Source organism: Molothrus ater, chromosome 12, assembly GCF_012460135.2.
Source record: "Molothrus ater isolate BHLD 08-10-18 breed brown headed cowbird chromosome 12, BPBGC_Mater_1.1, whole genome shotgun sequence".
In the NCBI taxonomy this organism is placed as follows: Eukaryota; Metazoa; Chordata; class Aves; order Passeriformes; family Icteridae; genus Molothrus; species Molothrus ater.
This window is the reverse complement of record NC_050489.2, coordinates 12530695-12547590: the sequence shown is the minus strand read 5'-3', so window position 1 is coordinate 12547590 and position 16896 is coordinate 12530695. Positions and strand designations below refer to the sequence as shown.

Genomic DNA, 16896 nt, shown 5'->3' with positions numbered 1-16896 from the left:
GAGAAAAGATCCCAGAGTTCAGGAAGCTGGGAGGGGAGGCAAAGAGAAAGGCCCAGCTCCCCTTTTCTGCTGCACAATGTCTGCTGCATTTCCCTCACCCCACAAAAGCATCCTCCTCCTCCCCTTCCGCCCTCCTGCACCAGAGGAGGGCAGGAGTGCTGCAGACCTGGTGGGGTTGGTTTGCTCATCAATGGCATCCACAGCACTCTCCACAGAGCTCAGCAGGGACTGGGTCTGGTTCGCCGTCTCCTTCAGCAGGAAGCGCGTCACAAACTGGTCCACGTTGCTGCCACTCTCGTACACCTGCAGGGGCACACGGGGAGCACGGTGAGTGCCAGGGCAGCACCTGCAGCAGCACCAGGGTCCCTGGCCAGTGCAGCACGTGGCCAGCAGCCCTCCCTGGTCCCCTGCCATGTCACCATGATGTAAAGAGGTGTTACCCAAAGCCCACAGTTGCTCACTTTAGCATGATCTTAAATTACTTTACTGTTGCCTTGCAGCCAGTGGGTGCAGGTATGAAAAGTGTGTCCTGTGCTTTGGAGATCCCTGCTCAGAGAGTTCAGCATATTATACAGTGCCCTAGTCCACAAGAGTATGGCCAACCCAGCGCTCAAGTTAAAGGGGTTTGGGATGATTCACAGGGCTAATGTTCTGTCTGTCTGACTGACAGAAGCTCCCAGGTAATACAAACTTTTTCACGACAAAGAACACCTAAAAATATTTTAATAGAACAACTGATCTGGATGAAGAATCCAGGGCCCCTTTCCCAGCACAGCCTTGCTGAGCCCTGCCCTGCTCCTACACCTCCTGACAGTCACCAGCATTTTCCCAGAGATGGGACACTGGCACACACTGTCCAACGCTGACCAAACCAATCCAGCATTGGTTCAACACCACTACAACCAGTTCAACACCACCCCAATCAGACCCAGTGGCCACTGACCTCACCAGCTCTGGCTGAAGCCAACCACTCAGCATCAGAGCTGAAAACATTTATAGTTAACAAAAGGCTCCCCAAAACCCAGGCTCAACAGCACCACTTTTTCCCAGACTCTTTCCCACCCATCAGTGCCTGCTGGGACAGCACAATGCCCAGGCAAAACCCTGCTGGGCAATCTGTCCCTCTGTGCTCACATCTCCCAGCATGGGACTCCTCTGGGAGGAATTACTGAATTTTTGGAGCCATGAGACAGCGTTGGGTGTCCTGGCTCCCTGTATTCCATCAGCAATGACCACACTCATGGGACTGGAGTGGTCCCAGCACCGCTGGCTATCTGACCATGCAGCAGCACAACATGAGCACCCCAAGCTCCCCAAAGCAAATTATCCCTGTTTCATGGTGAAGCTATTAACAAGGGTTATTTCCATGGCAACTGGAGCAGCTCTGTGAGAACCAGAGGGCCTTTATCCCCGCCTTTATCTCCTGTATTAAATCATGAAAGAAGAATGAGCTGATGGAAAAAACCCTTTGGGGGAACTGATCACAGAGCTGATTCCTCAGCCTGGTTTGGAATGGGAGCATTAGTTTCTTGACAGCTTCTTGAGCATCCAATTAGCAGCATTTAATAACTTCTGTCTGACACAAGAAAACCTGCTCACAGCAACAGTGTTTCTGGGGGAAATGCACCACACAGTGATCCTCAGGAGAGGGTGGTGCACAGCGAGGTGATGGTGATGCTGAAGCTGTGAGAGGATGTGTAGTTAAATGGTAGATTTTTTGTTACCTAACCACAGCCTATAATGTTGATTCAGCTTTAGGAAAAATCAAACAGGTGATTCCCACATTCATTTAAATCAGTTGAACTCCCTACATACAGATTGGATGGATGGATGAATGGATGGATGGATGGATGGATGGATGGATGGATGGATGGATGGATGGATGGATGGATGGATGTTGGATACAAAGCTATTCCAGCCAGTGCACAGAAAATTGGGGTGTTTGCGAAGATCTGATGCTTTTTGACAGGCCAGTAAGCCAAATAGATCTAAAATCAAAACAACAGGGATTTTATTTCTCCCACTTAACTAACTGGCCATTTGCCAGCCCAGCTGTGAGATTTGCTCTCAGGATCTGAATCAGAAATGCACATGCTTAGAGGTATTTTCAGCAATCCCTCAGGTTTTCCTCTAGCACGTGTCTTCTTCGGGGCTGCAAAAACAAGCCATTAAAAAGACCAGCTATAAAGGGATCCTTCCCATTGTCTTACTAAAACATTTGTCAGACTATCCTAGTGAGATTTAATGAGGTTTAGTCTTATTAATTCCACCCTGAAGAGTTATTTCCTCCTTGCTTAGCTTGAGAAGTTAAAATATTTATGGAGATCATGTAATAATTGCTGCTCAATGAAGCTGCTTTGTGCCAGAAACTCTTGCACATCTCCAAGCCTGCGCTTTCCCATCCATCATTTCCAGACGAGCTCTTTGCTGAACTGCCTGGCCTTGACCTCTGCTGCAGCAAACAGGGGGGCCTGAGTGTTTGCAATGAGCAGCAAGTGCAAAAACATCATTGAAAGGATGGCCTTGAGATTTCTGTGTTGGTGGCTCTCAGGAGAGCCTCAGAAAGCTCCTGATCTGACAAAGCAGGAAATGAAACAGAGACATTCAAAAATGAGAGAGGACTGGGGAAAGGACAGCTTGCATTATTGAGGAAATAATGGGGTTCGGTCTCTGGTCAACTGGCTGAGGTCCAAACCCCAAATCCACCCTCCTCCTCCATATCACAGGTTTTCATGTGTCTGTAAGGCACCTTCCCACACATACTGGCAGCCAACATAGGGGCACAGTCTGCTCAAAGCCCCACTACAGCTCTTCCAGCTTTTGATTTCCACAGGAACCCACCCAAAATCGCCCAAATTCTGGCACAGATTAATGAAAACATCCCTTGGATGTGTTACTTGTGCAAAACATAACTGGGATTTTGATGCTGTTGAGTGCTTGGATTTGCCAACCAGTGCCGTTTCCCTCACCAGACACTGCAAATGGATGCTTAAAAATGGGCTCTCATGGCCATGTCCTTGTGGGGACCAAATACCGGGGAATGAGAGTTTTAATGTTGTTGAACATCTCAAAGCTTCTTTGCTGGCATTTTTAAAGGTCACTATTCAGCTCATTAAGACTACAGGATGTAAAATATAGATTATTTTGCACCACCTACGAACTTGGAGACCCACTGTGTCCTCCCCACACCTTCCCTTTGCCTCACAGGGTTACAACCTGACCAACAAGGCTTCCCAGGGCTGGCTTCCAGCAAGACTGGCCAAATTGGCTGACAATTACCACGCCTGGGGACACTGGTGACTTCTCCAACTGTTAATAACCACAGTCCAAGCACACCCACAGAGTGATGCTGCCAAAATGAGAAGGCTTTTCAGTTGGAAACCAAAGGCAACTCTGTTTCACCCACACTTTTCCTCCAGTTAAAAAAGCAAAACCCGACAACAAACCTATTGCCATGCCATGTAACATCATCAAGCCTCATCCCAGGATGATGGGGAGGTTATTTTCCACCCACCCAGCCCTTTAAAAAACAGGCATGTGTTGCACTGTAATCTCTGAGTGGCTGATTTAAATTCGTTGCTCATAATTGCCTGTTTGCTTTCAAGAGATATTTTCTTATAATTAAAATAACACTCAGACCTGCCTCTTTCTCCTCTCCCTCCCCCCAACTTTTAAATCCCTTCCAAAGCAGACCCAAAACTGATTGCCTGGCACATAATCAGTAGGAGAAACCTGAGGAGAACAGGCATTTAAATAGTTGATAAATGAATGCATTACCATATGAAAGACCCTCAGCCTTCCCGAAACAGCTCTAAAAAACCAAATGAGACACCTGTTCAGATTTAAAAAATGACAACAGCATCATATGGATTTGAAAACTTTTTTGCTATAAAATCCTCCTCCTGCAAATCTCAATGTTGGACTCTTCTCATCTCATGCTTACCTTGTCTGGTCCTGAAGGTTTCCTGCCATGGACCCTTCCCAAGCAATTTATCACAGGACTTCTCTGTTCTCACTATCAGAGAACCTCCCTGCTGCCCTGGATCCATCATTTCTGGTGCAGCCACAGGGACGTGAAGGGCAGGTGTCTGCTGGCCCACGCAGGCTGTGCTGCACATCCCCAGGCTCACCTGGGGATCCAGAGGCTTCTGGACCCTTTGCACCCTCACCCAGCAGGCTTGGAACAGGCTTGGGAGTGTGGCCTCCTACTGCTCAACACCCTCCCTATAAATCAGCCTTTTGCTTCACATATGCTCCTAATTAGCTGTATTTAGTACCCACAAGGCAGCAATTTGATACATATTTTATTTCAGTTTTCCTAGGAAAGTGCAGATTTTGTTTTCCAAACAGGACCTACTCAAAGGACCCTGCAGATGTAGCAGTGTGGGATGGTCAAGCTGCTGAAGGCTCAGCCTGGCTGTGCCACATGCTCATGCTTTGACTTGCTCCCTCCCTCCAAAGCTGCTCTCAGACTATTTGGCAAGACAACAGCACTGGCACCTTCACTGTACAATTTACCTAAATCCCAGGAGCAACAGACCTAAAATGAGGAGGAAGAGGAGGAAAATCATGTCCTACAGGTGTCCATGAGAGCTGGAGCCAGGACAGCACAAGCAAGACCTCCAGAGAAGATGCTCTTCCTTTTCTGAGAGAATGGAGGGACATGAACTTTGCAGCAATAGACAAGCAGAAGAGCAGTGAATGAGGATCTTAATCTAAAAATAAGTTTCAAGAGAGACCTTAAGATTCATCTCCCTGCCAATCTCTGCTCCCCACAGTCTGGCAGCCCAGGTGGATCTCCTGCACAGCCCTGCTGAGCTGGCAGGAAAATCGCTCCGGATGGCATCGCACGGAGAAGCAGCTTTCTGGTCTGGAGTCTGAACAGAAAAGTTGGGGGAAATTCAGTTCTTTCAGAACTGAAGCAACACATTTTGTTTTAATTTGTGGTGCAATGTTATCTTAAATCAGCTTCAGAGAAGAGTTGCAGAAATATTTTCTGAGAAGCTAAATGAGCACCTCCTTTCCTTTCAGATTGTTCTTCAGCTATGAAGTTCCATAACTTTTCTGGAGATCAGCATCTGCTTTTTGCTATAGAAATTGACACAGAAATTGTTCAGAAATGTATCATTCAAAACACATGGAGAGTTGACTCATCCTTTACCATTTCACTGACCCATGCACCATGATTACATCTCTAACTGCATCTTCGGAGTGTCTCAGACCTGGCTATGCTGCACTGCAGTGGCACCCCATGGCCTTCAAACCCGGGCCAGAAGTCTTCAGCTGTTGTTCATCCAACCACCTTGAGGCAAGGCCAGAACATGAGGTTTGTAGAAGCCTTGAGCAGCTCATATTTTCTGGGCTGGGCACAACTCTGAACTGCCAGCACTGTGCTGCTGTTCCACGCTGCCGTGGGTCCATCCCCTGGCATGGCACAGCCCTGCCCCAGGAACCTGACACCCTCAGTGTGAGCACCAAATCTATCCAGCAGAGCAGGAGAAAACCTGCTCAAGTTAAATGAAAGGCTGAGATAAAGGGTTAGCTGGAGGATGGAAAGAAAATGTTCTTTTTGAGGATTATTTCTAGTGACTATTTTATCTCGAGGTGTCATCATTCAAAAAAGAGCAATATCACTTTTGGCAAGCTTAAGTGTGGCAGGTAAGAATGCAAATAAGAGCACTTTATATTGCTGATCTGGGCTGTGCTGTAAAACAAAAAATACCATCCCCCATTTTTAGCATCCAAGACTGCTGGCAGATGGTTCTTGCTCTGGGGCTGCAACTGAGCTGCTCAAACAAGTGCAGTTTGCAGTTTGCTGAAAACTGGGGGAGACCCATGGTCAGCCTGGTACCAGCAGCAGGGAGAGGACATCTTCTGCAGCACCTCCACGAGCCCCAGGAGCCCAGCATCTCCTGTTCACTGCAAATGCATCTCAAAGGCAGAGACAAGAAGGGTGGATTGCTGCAGGAACAATTTAACTCATAAATAACATGCAAACCTATTCACCTGTATGTAGATACCTCTGGGCTCCCTACTGCTACTGGAACAACAGCAGCTGGTATTGAAGGTCAGTGCACTCAGTTTTTTATGATTTACATATTCTCACATCTAAATAATGAATTTTAAGGGGAAAATGCATTTGCAGCTGCTTTGGGTACATGCCAGTCCATAAGGCACATATGGTGTTTGGCAGTCTGACAGGAGAAGGCTCTCAGGGGGTGTGTGCTGTGGCACCACCTGGTCATATTTCCTCTCCAGGTCCATTGAATGGGAGAACTGAGAGACTGGCAGTGAGCAAGCAAGGAGAAAAACACTGTCTTTCACATATCTTCACTCTCTCTCCAGGACCAAAGGTGATGCTGAACACCAAGCAGCAGCTGGTCCAGGGTCACCCTCAGATCCTCAGGGCTGCTCCATAAACCCTTTCTGCTGTACCCTACTCTTCCCTGCAGCCAGTCTCATTCTGGCATGTGCATGGGCAGTTGCAATTTCAGCTGTAATTTTGGGTAATTTTGCTTTCCAAGCACTCTCCTTCCATTTGGGACAGGGCATGCACCAAGGTCAGTCACCAGTGTTTCTTGGACCTGTCTGCTGCCCAACAGGAGCATCCCCAGGAAAAAAAAAGGTTTGACTTTAAATCTGAGCTGCTTCATCCTTGAAAATGTTCATCACTCAGCATTTTTCTGCATTCTTTGCAGCTTGCTTTTAAAGTTTGCCTCACCACTTAAGGTCAGCCTTGCTGATGCTTCCATGGTCAGTCCTGCAAAATGCTTAATTGGCAGAAGCTGGAAGCAGGAGCAATCCCAGTGCAGCTGGCAGTGGAAGCTGAACCTGACAGGAACAAGGATAATTGAGTCTCTCAGGCTCAAAAACCCACACTGTTTTTTTTACCAAGCTAAGTCACATTTCCTGGGGCATCTGGGTGAGGGTGAGCACCACCTCTGCCATGCCCAGGCACTTGCCCTGTCACCCCCAAAGCTGACAGGGGTGGTGGAAGCACTGGGTGGGCACTGTGCCCAAAGGCAGGGGACTCACCTGGGGAGGGGCAGGGACAGCAGCACCCTGGCTGTGCTCTCCCAGCTCCCACCACCCCTCACACCCTGACCCTGGCACAATCCACCTCCTTCCCCATCATGTTGGTTCTGGTCTTTGCTGACTGCACTACACAACAAAGAGAGTTATAGAGAACATAACATAAAAGAGAGTTATAGAGGAACATCTCCTGCTGTCAGCTTTATTTAGAACCCCAAAGTTCATTTCCTTTCTCTCCAATTTAGCTTTGCATTTCCAATTGTCACCGGCAGTGATTTCAATGCAGCACGGACATCACTGTATTGGAAAATAATTACAATGACAGATTTTGTTTTGCTGTGAGACCTTCCACTACTGAATCTAATTACTGCTGATACTTTACGAGCTCCTCCAGCACCAGATAATTGCTGCTTTCTCTTTTTATAAAGCTAGAAATAATCAGTTGTCTTTTAAGGTGAGAAATATAAACAGCAATTAAATACCATGGTTCTCTATGCCCTCTTGTCAGCTGGCACCTCTCAGAAAGACAACACAGAAAAAGATTAGGCTTCATTTATTGTTTGCCCCAAATACATTGTTTGAAAAGGAGGGAATAGGAACGCTCCTGAATGGTCAATAGTTTTCTCTAGCTTAGGAAATGTTTATTTTATTATGGAGAAGCAGGAGCAGCTCACAAGCAAAGCAGTTTGCTCACAACTCACAATGTTCAGCATCATCAGCCAGCCCTTTGCAGGATCTGGCCACAGGAAAAAGTGTAAGGACAGCAACAGGGGACACAAAACCACACTTGACTCTATGGAAAACCTGCTGTTTTGGTCACCTTTCACCTCTTCCAATGTTTCTAAAAATATCTTTTAAATGTATGAATCTTTTAACCATCCTGCTACCCCAACAGCATGGGACCCTTGGTTACAGCATCACATGGGGAGAAGATGGAGCAGAAGGAAACCACCCCATCCCTGAAAGTGCCCAGGGCCAGGCTGGATGGGGCTTTGTGCTCCACTGGTCTAGTGGAAGGTGTCCCTGCCCATGGCAAAGTGGTGGAACTTGATGAGCTTTAAATTCCTTCCAAAACAAATGTATCCTGTTTGAACACTGCAGACAGGTTTCTCTACCACCCACAACAGCTTCTTTTCTGTTGGGTTTTTTTTCCCCTGCTTCTTTACATGAACAAAGTGCCTGCCTTTGAATAATTCATTGATGAGGTTTGTACCACTTTGTTCACAAAATCACAGTGGGGAACAGTGCTTTTCATTAAATACTTCTTTGCCAGCTCCTCTCTGTGATGGAGTCTTGCTCTGCTTGCTCTCTTGCCAAAAATCTGGCAGGCAGTGAAGAGCAGCACATCCCAGGGCCTGGTGAAATGAGGGGATGGGAGGATGCTGGGGCAGCCCTCCCTCACCTGGCTTGGGAAATGTCTGCATTCGAGATGAGGTGCCGTGATCCTTCAGTGCCACAGCAGGAAGGTGCCTCCAGTGCTCCAGATCTCCCTGTTCCTCTCCACAAATTCATGATGGGGTGACCAGCTCAGGTTTAGGTAAATAACCTTGACCTGCTGCAATTAAGGCAGGTGAATCCTGCCACAATTTGCTGAATTGAGGGGGGAAAGGTGTTCTTCTTATGAATAACCATCCTGCTTCTGCTGCAGATGTCTCATCCAAGGTGATACCCAAATGCTTAGATGCCTGATTTATAAGCAGGGAATAGACCATCTTCCTCTTGCAAAGTATTAGGAAGAATTAGTCATATAAATTCACATCACACTGGAAAAGCAGTGGTGGAAGGCATCACGATCAGCAAATTGGAGTGAATCACTAAGATCTCAATTAGCATGTTAAGATTTATTTAAAATACATAGTTGGCAAACCTGATGGTCATGAAAATTGCTAATAATGAATAAAAATGAGACATGAATAGACACAGAAACTGAATCATAAAAAAATCGTGTTGTCCTGATTTTTTTAACCCTTTCATAATGTTGATAAAAATCACTAACACCTCACCGCAGACTGATCAGTGCTTGGCCAAAGACTTTTGCCTTTAATTTATAATGGCAAGACATCAACATGTTAAATATGTGCCTTCACTTTCCATGCTGCTTTCCTCACAAAAATCAAAATGGATGAATTTTGATCAAGTAAGGAAATCAAGCTCTTTACTCAGCAGCAAGAAGGGAGAGAAATTTCCCATTTCCCATTCTAACTCCTGAAACTTCTTATCATTGCCACTTCTTTAATGTGGAGAAATTTGAGTTTCTCTTTTAGCTTCAAAGATAGATGGATGGGAGATTTCCATGTGGATTGCTTGCAGGAGGGCTGTAGTTGGATTGGGAAGTATTTACAACTGCTTGGAAAAAGCAAAACCTTCCTCCTTGGCTTGGCCCTCAGTGTACTACCTTACTGCTCACCAGTGAAGAGGAAAACTGCTTTTTATTCATCATGGCACAAAATAACAATGAAAATGTGGCTGAAGGTGGAAGTGGGAGAAGGGATTGATTATCCTGAGGCAATAAATATCACTGATACAGCCCAGTTGCACTATTAAGTGGTGTGGAAGGACAGGAAAATAATACCAAAGGAGCTAAAGCTCTGTAAACACTTCTCTCAGCCTGGTAAGACAACAAACGTGCACCTCTCAGCAGGGATGTTTATATGGTATATCAGCTCAGATTTTATAGGTATTCATAAATGAACTTCAATATACTTCTTGATCAGTGTCACTGTCTATAATAGTGCAGTATCACTGTCACATGATGGATTTTTTTGCACATATAAACCAGGTCATTATGTCTCAGTTGTGGTGCTTGCATGATTCCTCTGCAGTCCTTCAAGCACTCAGCCCTCTAGTTTCCAATACAGCAGCTTCACACATGGCAACTGTATTTGGAAAGGAGGTTGCCCTCCAAGTTGGAAGCTGGATTTCAAGGCAGCTCTATAATATGAAGCTTCCAAAAACCCTCTCAGTGATGCTAACAACAACTCATGCATTCTAAATCCCACCTGAGAGACCCAGAGGCTGTGCTGTCTGCAGAGCAGGAGGACACAGCACTGCTGAAGAGGATGAGGACCTTTCAGATTTATGTGCTCTGTTAATGCAACTTTTACACCACTCACCCTGAGCCTGTGAAAGGTGAGGTGCAGGAAGGAGCACTCACCCGTTTGGTGTAGTCCATGGCCTTCAGGATGGAGAGGTTCAGCATCTCCAGGGAGGCCAAAACATCCTCATAGTCTCCCATATGGTCAGCAAAATAGTCTGGGAAAACCAAGAGAAGCATGATGGGAACACGTTAATGTAACTTGAGGCTACTTGGCACAGCAAGGTCTATTATTGGTGGTAACATAAACCTGAGAGGATGGCTCCAGGGGTATTTTTATACTCTATGTCCTTAGCCAAAGTCACAATTTGTCCTGCAGGGATGGGAAGTGATGTGATTCCCATGAAGTTTGGGACCATTGCAGAAAGGAGATGTAAGACCCAGTAGCCCCCATTGAAAATAACTCATCAGATTCTTTATTTCTATGCCTACTTCTGCATTTGATTGTTTATGGTATCTCTCCCTCCTACTGCTGGCATGGAGGAAGGGGTCTCAAAAGTAATTCCCTTTCCATTCCCTTGACATTCTTTGCCACTCAAAGCATTCAAATGCCTTCCAATTCACCCCAGTTTATATGAGCTGAGACTGGCCTTACATCTTTCCCTACATTCCTGTCACATTTACACCTCAGCCCACAATCACAGGTTGGACAAGCTTTTGAGAGTAAAATATGCCTTCAAAGGAAGAGAAGAGAGCTGCAAGCTGGGCCCAAAATCACGTGTTCTCCACAGAAGGAGCCACACATCCTCTGTACCATCCTTGTCCTTTCCCTTTTCTGGTGACTGACACAGAGTACAGAAAAAGCTGTTCCTTAAAAGCCACCAGTGCTGCTCCTCAGCCTAGGACAGGGAGTTTCACACTGAGGTGACATCTCTGTGAAGTGCAGCAAGACATAAACTTCAGGAAACAATCCCACTAATTAGGTTTTCTTGGCTTAATTAGAAGTGCCTATAGCTATTTACAGTCTGAGAACATATCCAAAGGGAAGCAGATTTTGGCAGAACCGGAATGTCACAGCATGACTGACAGCAGCTGTTCCATGATAAGTAAACAGCTCACTCTCATTGCAGTGGGCTTGTTTGGTTTTTCCTTCCTACTTGGGAAAGAAAAACTGAGCAGATCTGATAGGTAAAGACTTTTTCTAAGTCCTGAAATAAAAAGCTGGAGCCATCCATTTCAGGGGAAATGAGCTGTTGTGGGCACAGCCCTTGAGACTGACCGAGGAGCACATGGGAGGAGAGCAGAGCTGACTTTAACAAAGTATTCAGCTCTGCTGCTTTAGCATTATTTATTCATGTGAAGCTGCAGGGCTCAAGAAATAACTTTTAAGATGCTCTCAACATTTTATAACACACAACCCATTTCAAGAGAGACACCACAGCTCCCATTTAGACAAACTGGGGGTTTATGTTTAATACTTAGAGGAGAAGCAAGCAAATAAATCACAGGCAAGGGCAGATATGTAGCAGATAACAGATCTAGGCAGGAACTTGGGCTGATGGATCCTTTCTCTGGCTTTCCCCAGCTTTCCCAGGAGGTGATGGGTTTATCTCCCTTCTCTCCTGGCAGCTTCACCCCTGGGAGAGGCAGTGAGATAGGATCACACTGGGTGACAGCCATGTAATTTCCTGATTTTATCAGAGTGATGGAGGAAGCTGTGAGGGGTTAAACAATGCCATTGTTACCCCAGAGCTGATTTCTTGGGTCAGCTGGCAAGGAGACCTTCTGCAGTAGGAATGGAGGGATGGGAACAAGCCCTTCATATCCTCACCAAACCAAAAGGATTTTATAGAAGTCTTTGTTTCTTGCCTACCAAAGCAAGGACAAGCAGAAATAACCAGTGGAAAGGGGAATTGTTGCTGCTTTTGCTGCCAGCTTGGATGCTCAAAATGGTGAGGGCAGGGGTTGAGTGCACCAGGAGGAGAGAAACCCTGGACAATGTCCTGGTGCAGGCACACCCATGGACAGAGAAGTCTTTAAGGTATCAAGAATAGGGAGTAACTGCCTGGTGCTGGCACAGGCACCAGTAACCCCATTTCTGTCTGCACAACCCACTCCCAGCCAGGCTTCCAAGGGCTGGAATTAACTGCAAAGTGATGAAGGTAAATGGTGAAGACCTGCTGAGGTGTCTTCATGTGTTCTTCTGTATCCTGGCACAGGAGGGGAGAAGAGATGGATGAGCTCTCTGCAAGGCTATGCACCTCTCTTCCCATCTCCTCCCAAAAAGCTGGGGTGCAGGAAGCATTTCCCAATATCAAGCATCCACAATAAAATACACCTGAGGGAGCAGTTTGAGTCACCTCCTAATGAAGCAAAGCCCTTCAGAAATCCCAGCAGGAAACATCCCCTTTCTGGTCAAGGTGTGGGACAAAATATTATCACAGGTTTTCTGTTCAGCCTTTAATTTTTGCAAGCTGTGGGAGGTACAGCAGAGGTAGTGCACTCCTCAGAGAGCCTGCTGGGAAACAGGAAGGCTGGCCTGGGGAGAAACATGTTACAGGTCTTGCAGAGGGAGATGAGTTTATTGAACTTTAGAGTGAAGCTGGAAGCCACAACACCTCCAGAAATGAAAATCCAGCTTGTTATTGAACAGGGTCCATGTACTTTGCTTAGCTCTGACCCCATTTGTGTTGCACAGAAATGAAAAAAGTTCTGCCAATTTTCCTGTGGAACAAGGAGCAGAGCAGCAGCAGGGCTGAGATCCCCAGCTCCACAGCACTGCAATCTCTGCAGGGTTTCATGCAACCTTTGAAGGCCCTCATGCACACAATGATTGCTGCTGCCCAAAGGAGGGAGTGCACTCACCACAGAGCTCCTTGGTGTCCACATTGCTGCAAGAGGGGGAGAACAAGGCAGGGAGGAAGCAGGAAAAAAGAAAGAGAGAGAAAGAAAGACAACTTTAATGACAAGGACAGATGAAGGCTGCAGTTAGAATTCCTGCAGGCTTAACTCCAACAACATCACCCACACCCTCAGCATCCCCCAGCCACCAGTGGGGACAGCCTGTGGAGAAGAGCAGGGTTGGTTCACTCAGGGCATCTTCAACATCTGTGCAGCTGGAACAGGCTCACAAGTTATTCTGGATGTTCCCTGAGAGGGAAATGAATAGTTGTACATCCCCCCTGAGGAGGGACCTTTGCCCAAGGGGGACCCAGCACACCTGGCACATCAGCTCCTCTGACTTCCTTACAAACATCCAGCCTGGCAACACCCCGGTGAGACACTCACACAGGAATGTGTTTGTTCCCATTTACTCAGAATAAAAATTTGTAAAATATACTTTTCTCAATGGACCAATTCTCCTAATTCTGCCCCTATGAAGCAGCTCTTGCCTGGGACTGCCTCCAGACAAAATGGCACAATTACTCCTTAACACAGGAACATTAAGTTTACATAACAACATCTCAACAGACCAGCTGCTTGGGAAATAAAGATTGCTGCTAATCTCTTTGTGCCTCCTATTCCCACACAATCATTAGTGCCATTCAAGGACTGGAATGACCCCTTAATAGAGTTATATCTTATCCATCCATTTATATCCTGGGAAGTTATTTCTTTACCTAAACTCGTCCCTGCTCTGTCTAACCTGCCAGCATAAGTGGATCAGGGCTTTCCCTGCCAGCATCCTCCTGCAGCCCTGCCCTGACACCCAGACCAAGGCAAGCACAAATGCCTGGAGCCCAGGAGGTGCTGCCTGAGCCTGTCTCCTGCTGAAAAAGGAGGTGGTGCTGAACCACAGCCCCTTTGGGTAGTGCTGCTTGCCAAGGTGTCACCTCTTGTCTTGGGTCTCTCCTGCAGGGCTGGTGGCACAAGCTGCAGCTGCCCCTCTCTGCAAAATGAGCTCCTGCACTAATTTATCTTCATCTCTTGGAGACTTATATTCCTCAAACTCTGGAATTACTTCCCTGAATCCTACAAAACCCCCTGGGGAGCTGTGGGCTCAGCTTCCCTGGTGCTCTCATGGGCAGATCACTGAACCCACAGTGCACCAGAGCCACTCCTGGTCCCAGGGGCTCTGGCACTGCTCAGCACTTTGCAGCAGGTGGTTCCCAACACAGAACTTGAGCAGTGCAGCAGCAGAGGAGCTCAGGTGAGCCCCCAGCAGATGCATTTCCAGCCCTGGCACAGCCCCAGGACCCTGGCTGGTTGTTCCCCAAGGCTCTCTCCAGCACACAGCCTGGGAAGTCAAATGTTGCTTGCAGACACATGAAGAGTAGTTTTGACAGCAGCATGTGAAAAGTAGCTTTGACAGCAGCATGACCCACAAAATGTTTCAATAATATTTTCCAGAAGACAGTTATTGTTTATAAACACCTACTGACGTGGTTATGGGTTTGCAGCTAGGGCATGTTACTGAGAAAAAAAAATATGTTATTGTATTCCATGTGATTCTGCATTGTAATAATTGATCTGCTGCTGCCAAAATCGGTCTTTTATTTCCTCACATCTTGCCATTGTGTGATTTAACTTAATTGTGCTTGAATGTTAACGCAGCTGAGAAGTTGCTTTTAATTTTAAGCCATCTTGCCTTCAGAATAAAGCTAATGAAAGAAATTACTGAAGTCACAAGCTGACTTAATAAAAAAATATGATAATGTTCAGATGAAAAACTGTAAGGAGAAATCAATGGGTACTTGAGCAGGCTGTTTCCATCCCCCAGGAGTCTGCCTGCTGGGAACATTGCTGACACAGAGCCACGTCCCCACTGCTCTTACAGGGGGGCTCTGGCCCAGCTTGGGAGCTGCACAGCAAAAGCCACGTGCAATACCCAGCCACAAATCAATTTACAGGCTGATCTGGTGGTTTAATACTTTAGTAACTAAGCCCCACTTGGGTTATACCAGTAGGGATTTTTATTCTGCAAATATTCAGGATCTGGGGTTCAGGGCTGGTGAGATGGGAGGTGGCAGCTCCTGATGAGCTCCCTTGTCATCCCTAACCCTCCATCCCTGAGCTTCCCTTCGGAGGACATTTTTGGAGCAATCAGGTATCACAAATCCCTTCAGAAGAAAAACATTTACGTGAGCATTAGTTACCAACTTTTTTTTCAGATGCCAAATATTTAACACTGCTGTACACAACAATAAGCTAAAAAGAAAAATCGTGACAAGTTGTTCTCGTGTTTTCAGGAAAATAATTTCAAAAGTCTTTCAAGTACCAGAACACTTGGCTGTGAATTAGCTTTCAATTTTTATTACATTAATATGACTAATTCAAGAGCTTATTGAAGCCATAACCCAACTAACTAAGCAGAATATAATGAAGTTTAAGTAGAAATGAAGGAATAATTAAAGATTTCTGTCTCATAAAATTTTTCTGCATTGTAGAGCCCACATATATCTAGTCTTGTTCCAAAACAAAAGTCTTTCTTCCCAAGGAGAAAAAAAAAAATTAAGAAAATCCAAATATTTTTGAAAATCCAGGCCTTTTCTCTGTTTTCCAACCAATGAGGCTGTAGCATGGAGCAGCACAACCCTGCATCCCCAGCCTTGCTGGGGGTGTGCACCCTTTGAGGTGACTTTCCAAGGCAAAGATGTACTTTGGAGATACTCCATCTGCATTTGGCACACAATTGCTCCAACAGGAGTAGGAAGCAAACACAAGAGCACAGATTTCAACCCAGATCACCTTCTGGAAAGGCAGAGCCCAAGCCATGAACTACTGTGGCCACAAAAAAGGACAATTTATTGCCACCACTCCCCCCTTTTAAAGACACTGGGATCATTTGATGAGATAAACATATGGGCAATAGGGAAATGGTTTTCTCTCCTGGTTCACACCCAACTATTTCAAAGAAAAAAAAGACCTCTAAGTGTGATGCTCCTCCTGTGTGTGGGGGAGTTTAAAGAGCAAAGGAGTTTAAAGAGCAATGGCCATGCTGTGAGAGCATCCCCTCAGTGGCTTAATTAAGTGAACTTGTCCACTAATTACTGATGCATGGCTTGTGCAAGCAAGAGGCTGCCCAGTGTAATGGCTGTGCCTCCTGCATGCTCCAGAAAGAACAACATTTCTCCCCACAAAGCCCCACCCAGCATTAAATTGTGTTTTGAAGAGCACCTGAGCTAATGAGGATCCCTGGGAAGTCACATCTCTCTTGCCATGTCCCTGACTGGGGATTGTCCATGGACAGGTTTTATCAGAGCTGTCCTGCACTGATCCTGCTGCTTTTCCATCAGTTCATAAACTTTTTTATTTCTGTGAATGCCTTTCTTGAAACATGCTGCCATCTTTGAGACTTTATCCTGGGAAGAAGGCACCATCAGACAGAGGAGCTGTTGCATCAGGGTGTCCAAGAGCCCAGGGATTATGGCACCAGGCTGAGCATCCCAGCAGCCACACCTCTGGGTGGGTGATGGTACCATGCAGCCTCCAGCTCTTGGCTCAGAACCTCCAGCTCATTGGTCCAGATCAACCTAACATTTTCTTAAAGCAAATCAATGTTTTCCACCAGAAAAAAAAAATACTATTTCTGGATACTCCCTGTGATGATGATTTGCATTAGCTGTTAATAAGCCAGCCCAGTGGAGCACAGCAGAGGAGGGAGCACCCAGAGAACATCTCAGGAGGGCTCAGCAGAGTCAGGGATGGCCTGGTCCAGTGCAGCTGCTGACCTGCAGAGGTTCCTTGCAGCAAACCCAGCCAGGACTCTGGAATCCAGCCTCTCTCCTTCCCAGCATCTCCCTGCCTCCCTCAGGCAAGGCTGATGGCCTCTGACTTGCTGTCCTTAACATATTTTTCCAGACTTCAGCTGAAGAGAGGAGAGGAAAAGT

At 46.3% G+C, this 16896-nt stretch overlaps 1 protein-coding gene across 1 annotated transcript in view; it reads right to left on the bottom strand.

The window, feature by feature from the left end:
* Nucleotides 1–16896, bottom strand: part of NECAB2 (N-terminal EF-hand calcium binding protein 2) — a 70941-nt gene that overhangs the window by 4518 nt on the left and 49527 nt on the right. The window contains exons 4-6 of the mRNA XM_036390596.2: nt 12932–12957; nt 10187–10284; nt 167–303 (exon numbers count right to left, since the gene is read on the bottom strand). Of these exons, the coding sequence (XP_036246489.1) occupies nt 167–303; nt 10187–10284; nt 12932–12957 (261 nt within the window). The remainder of the gene's footprint in view (nt 1–166; nt 304–10186; nt 10285–12931; nt 12958–16896) is intronic.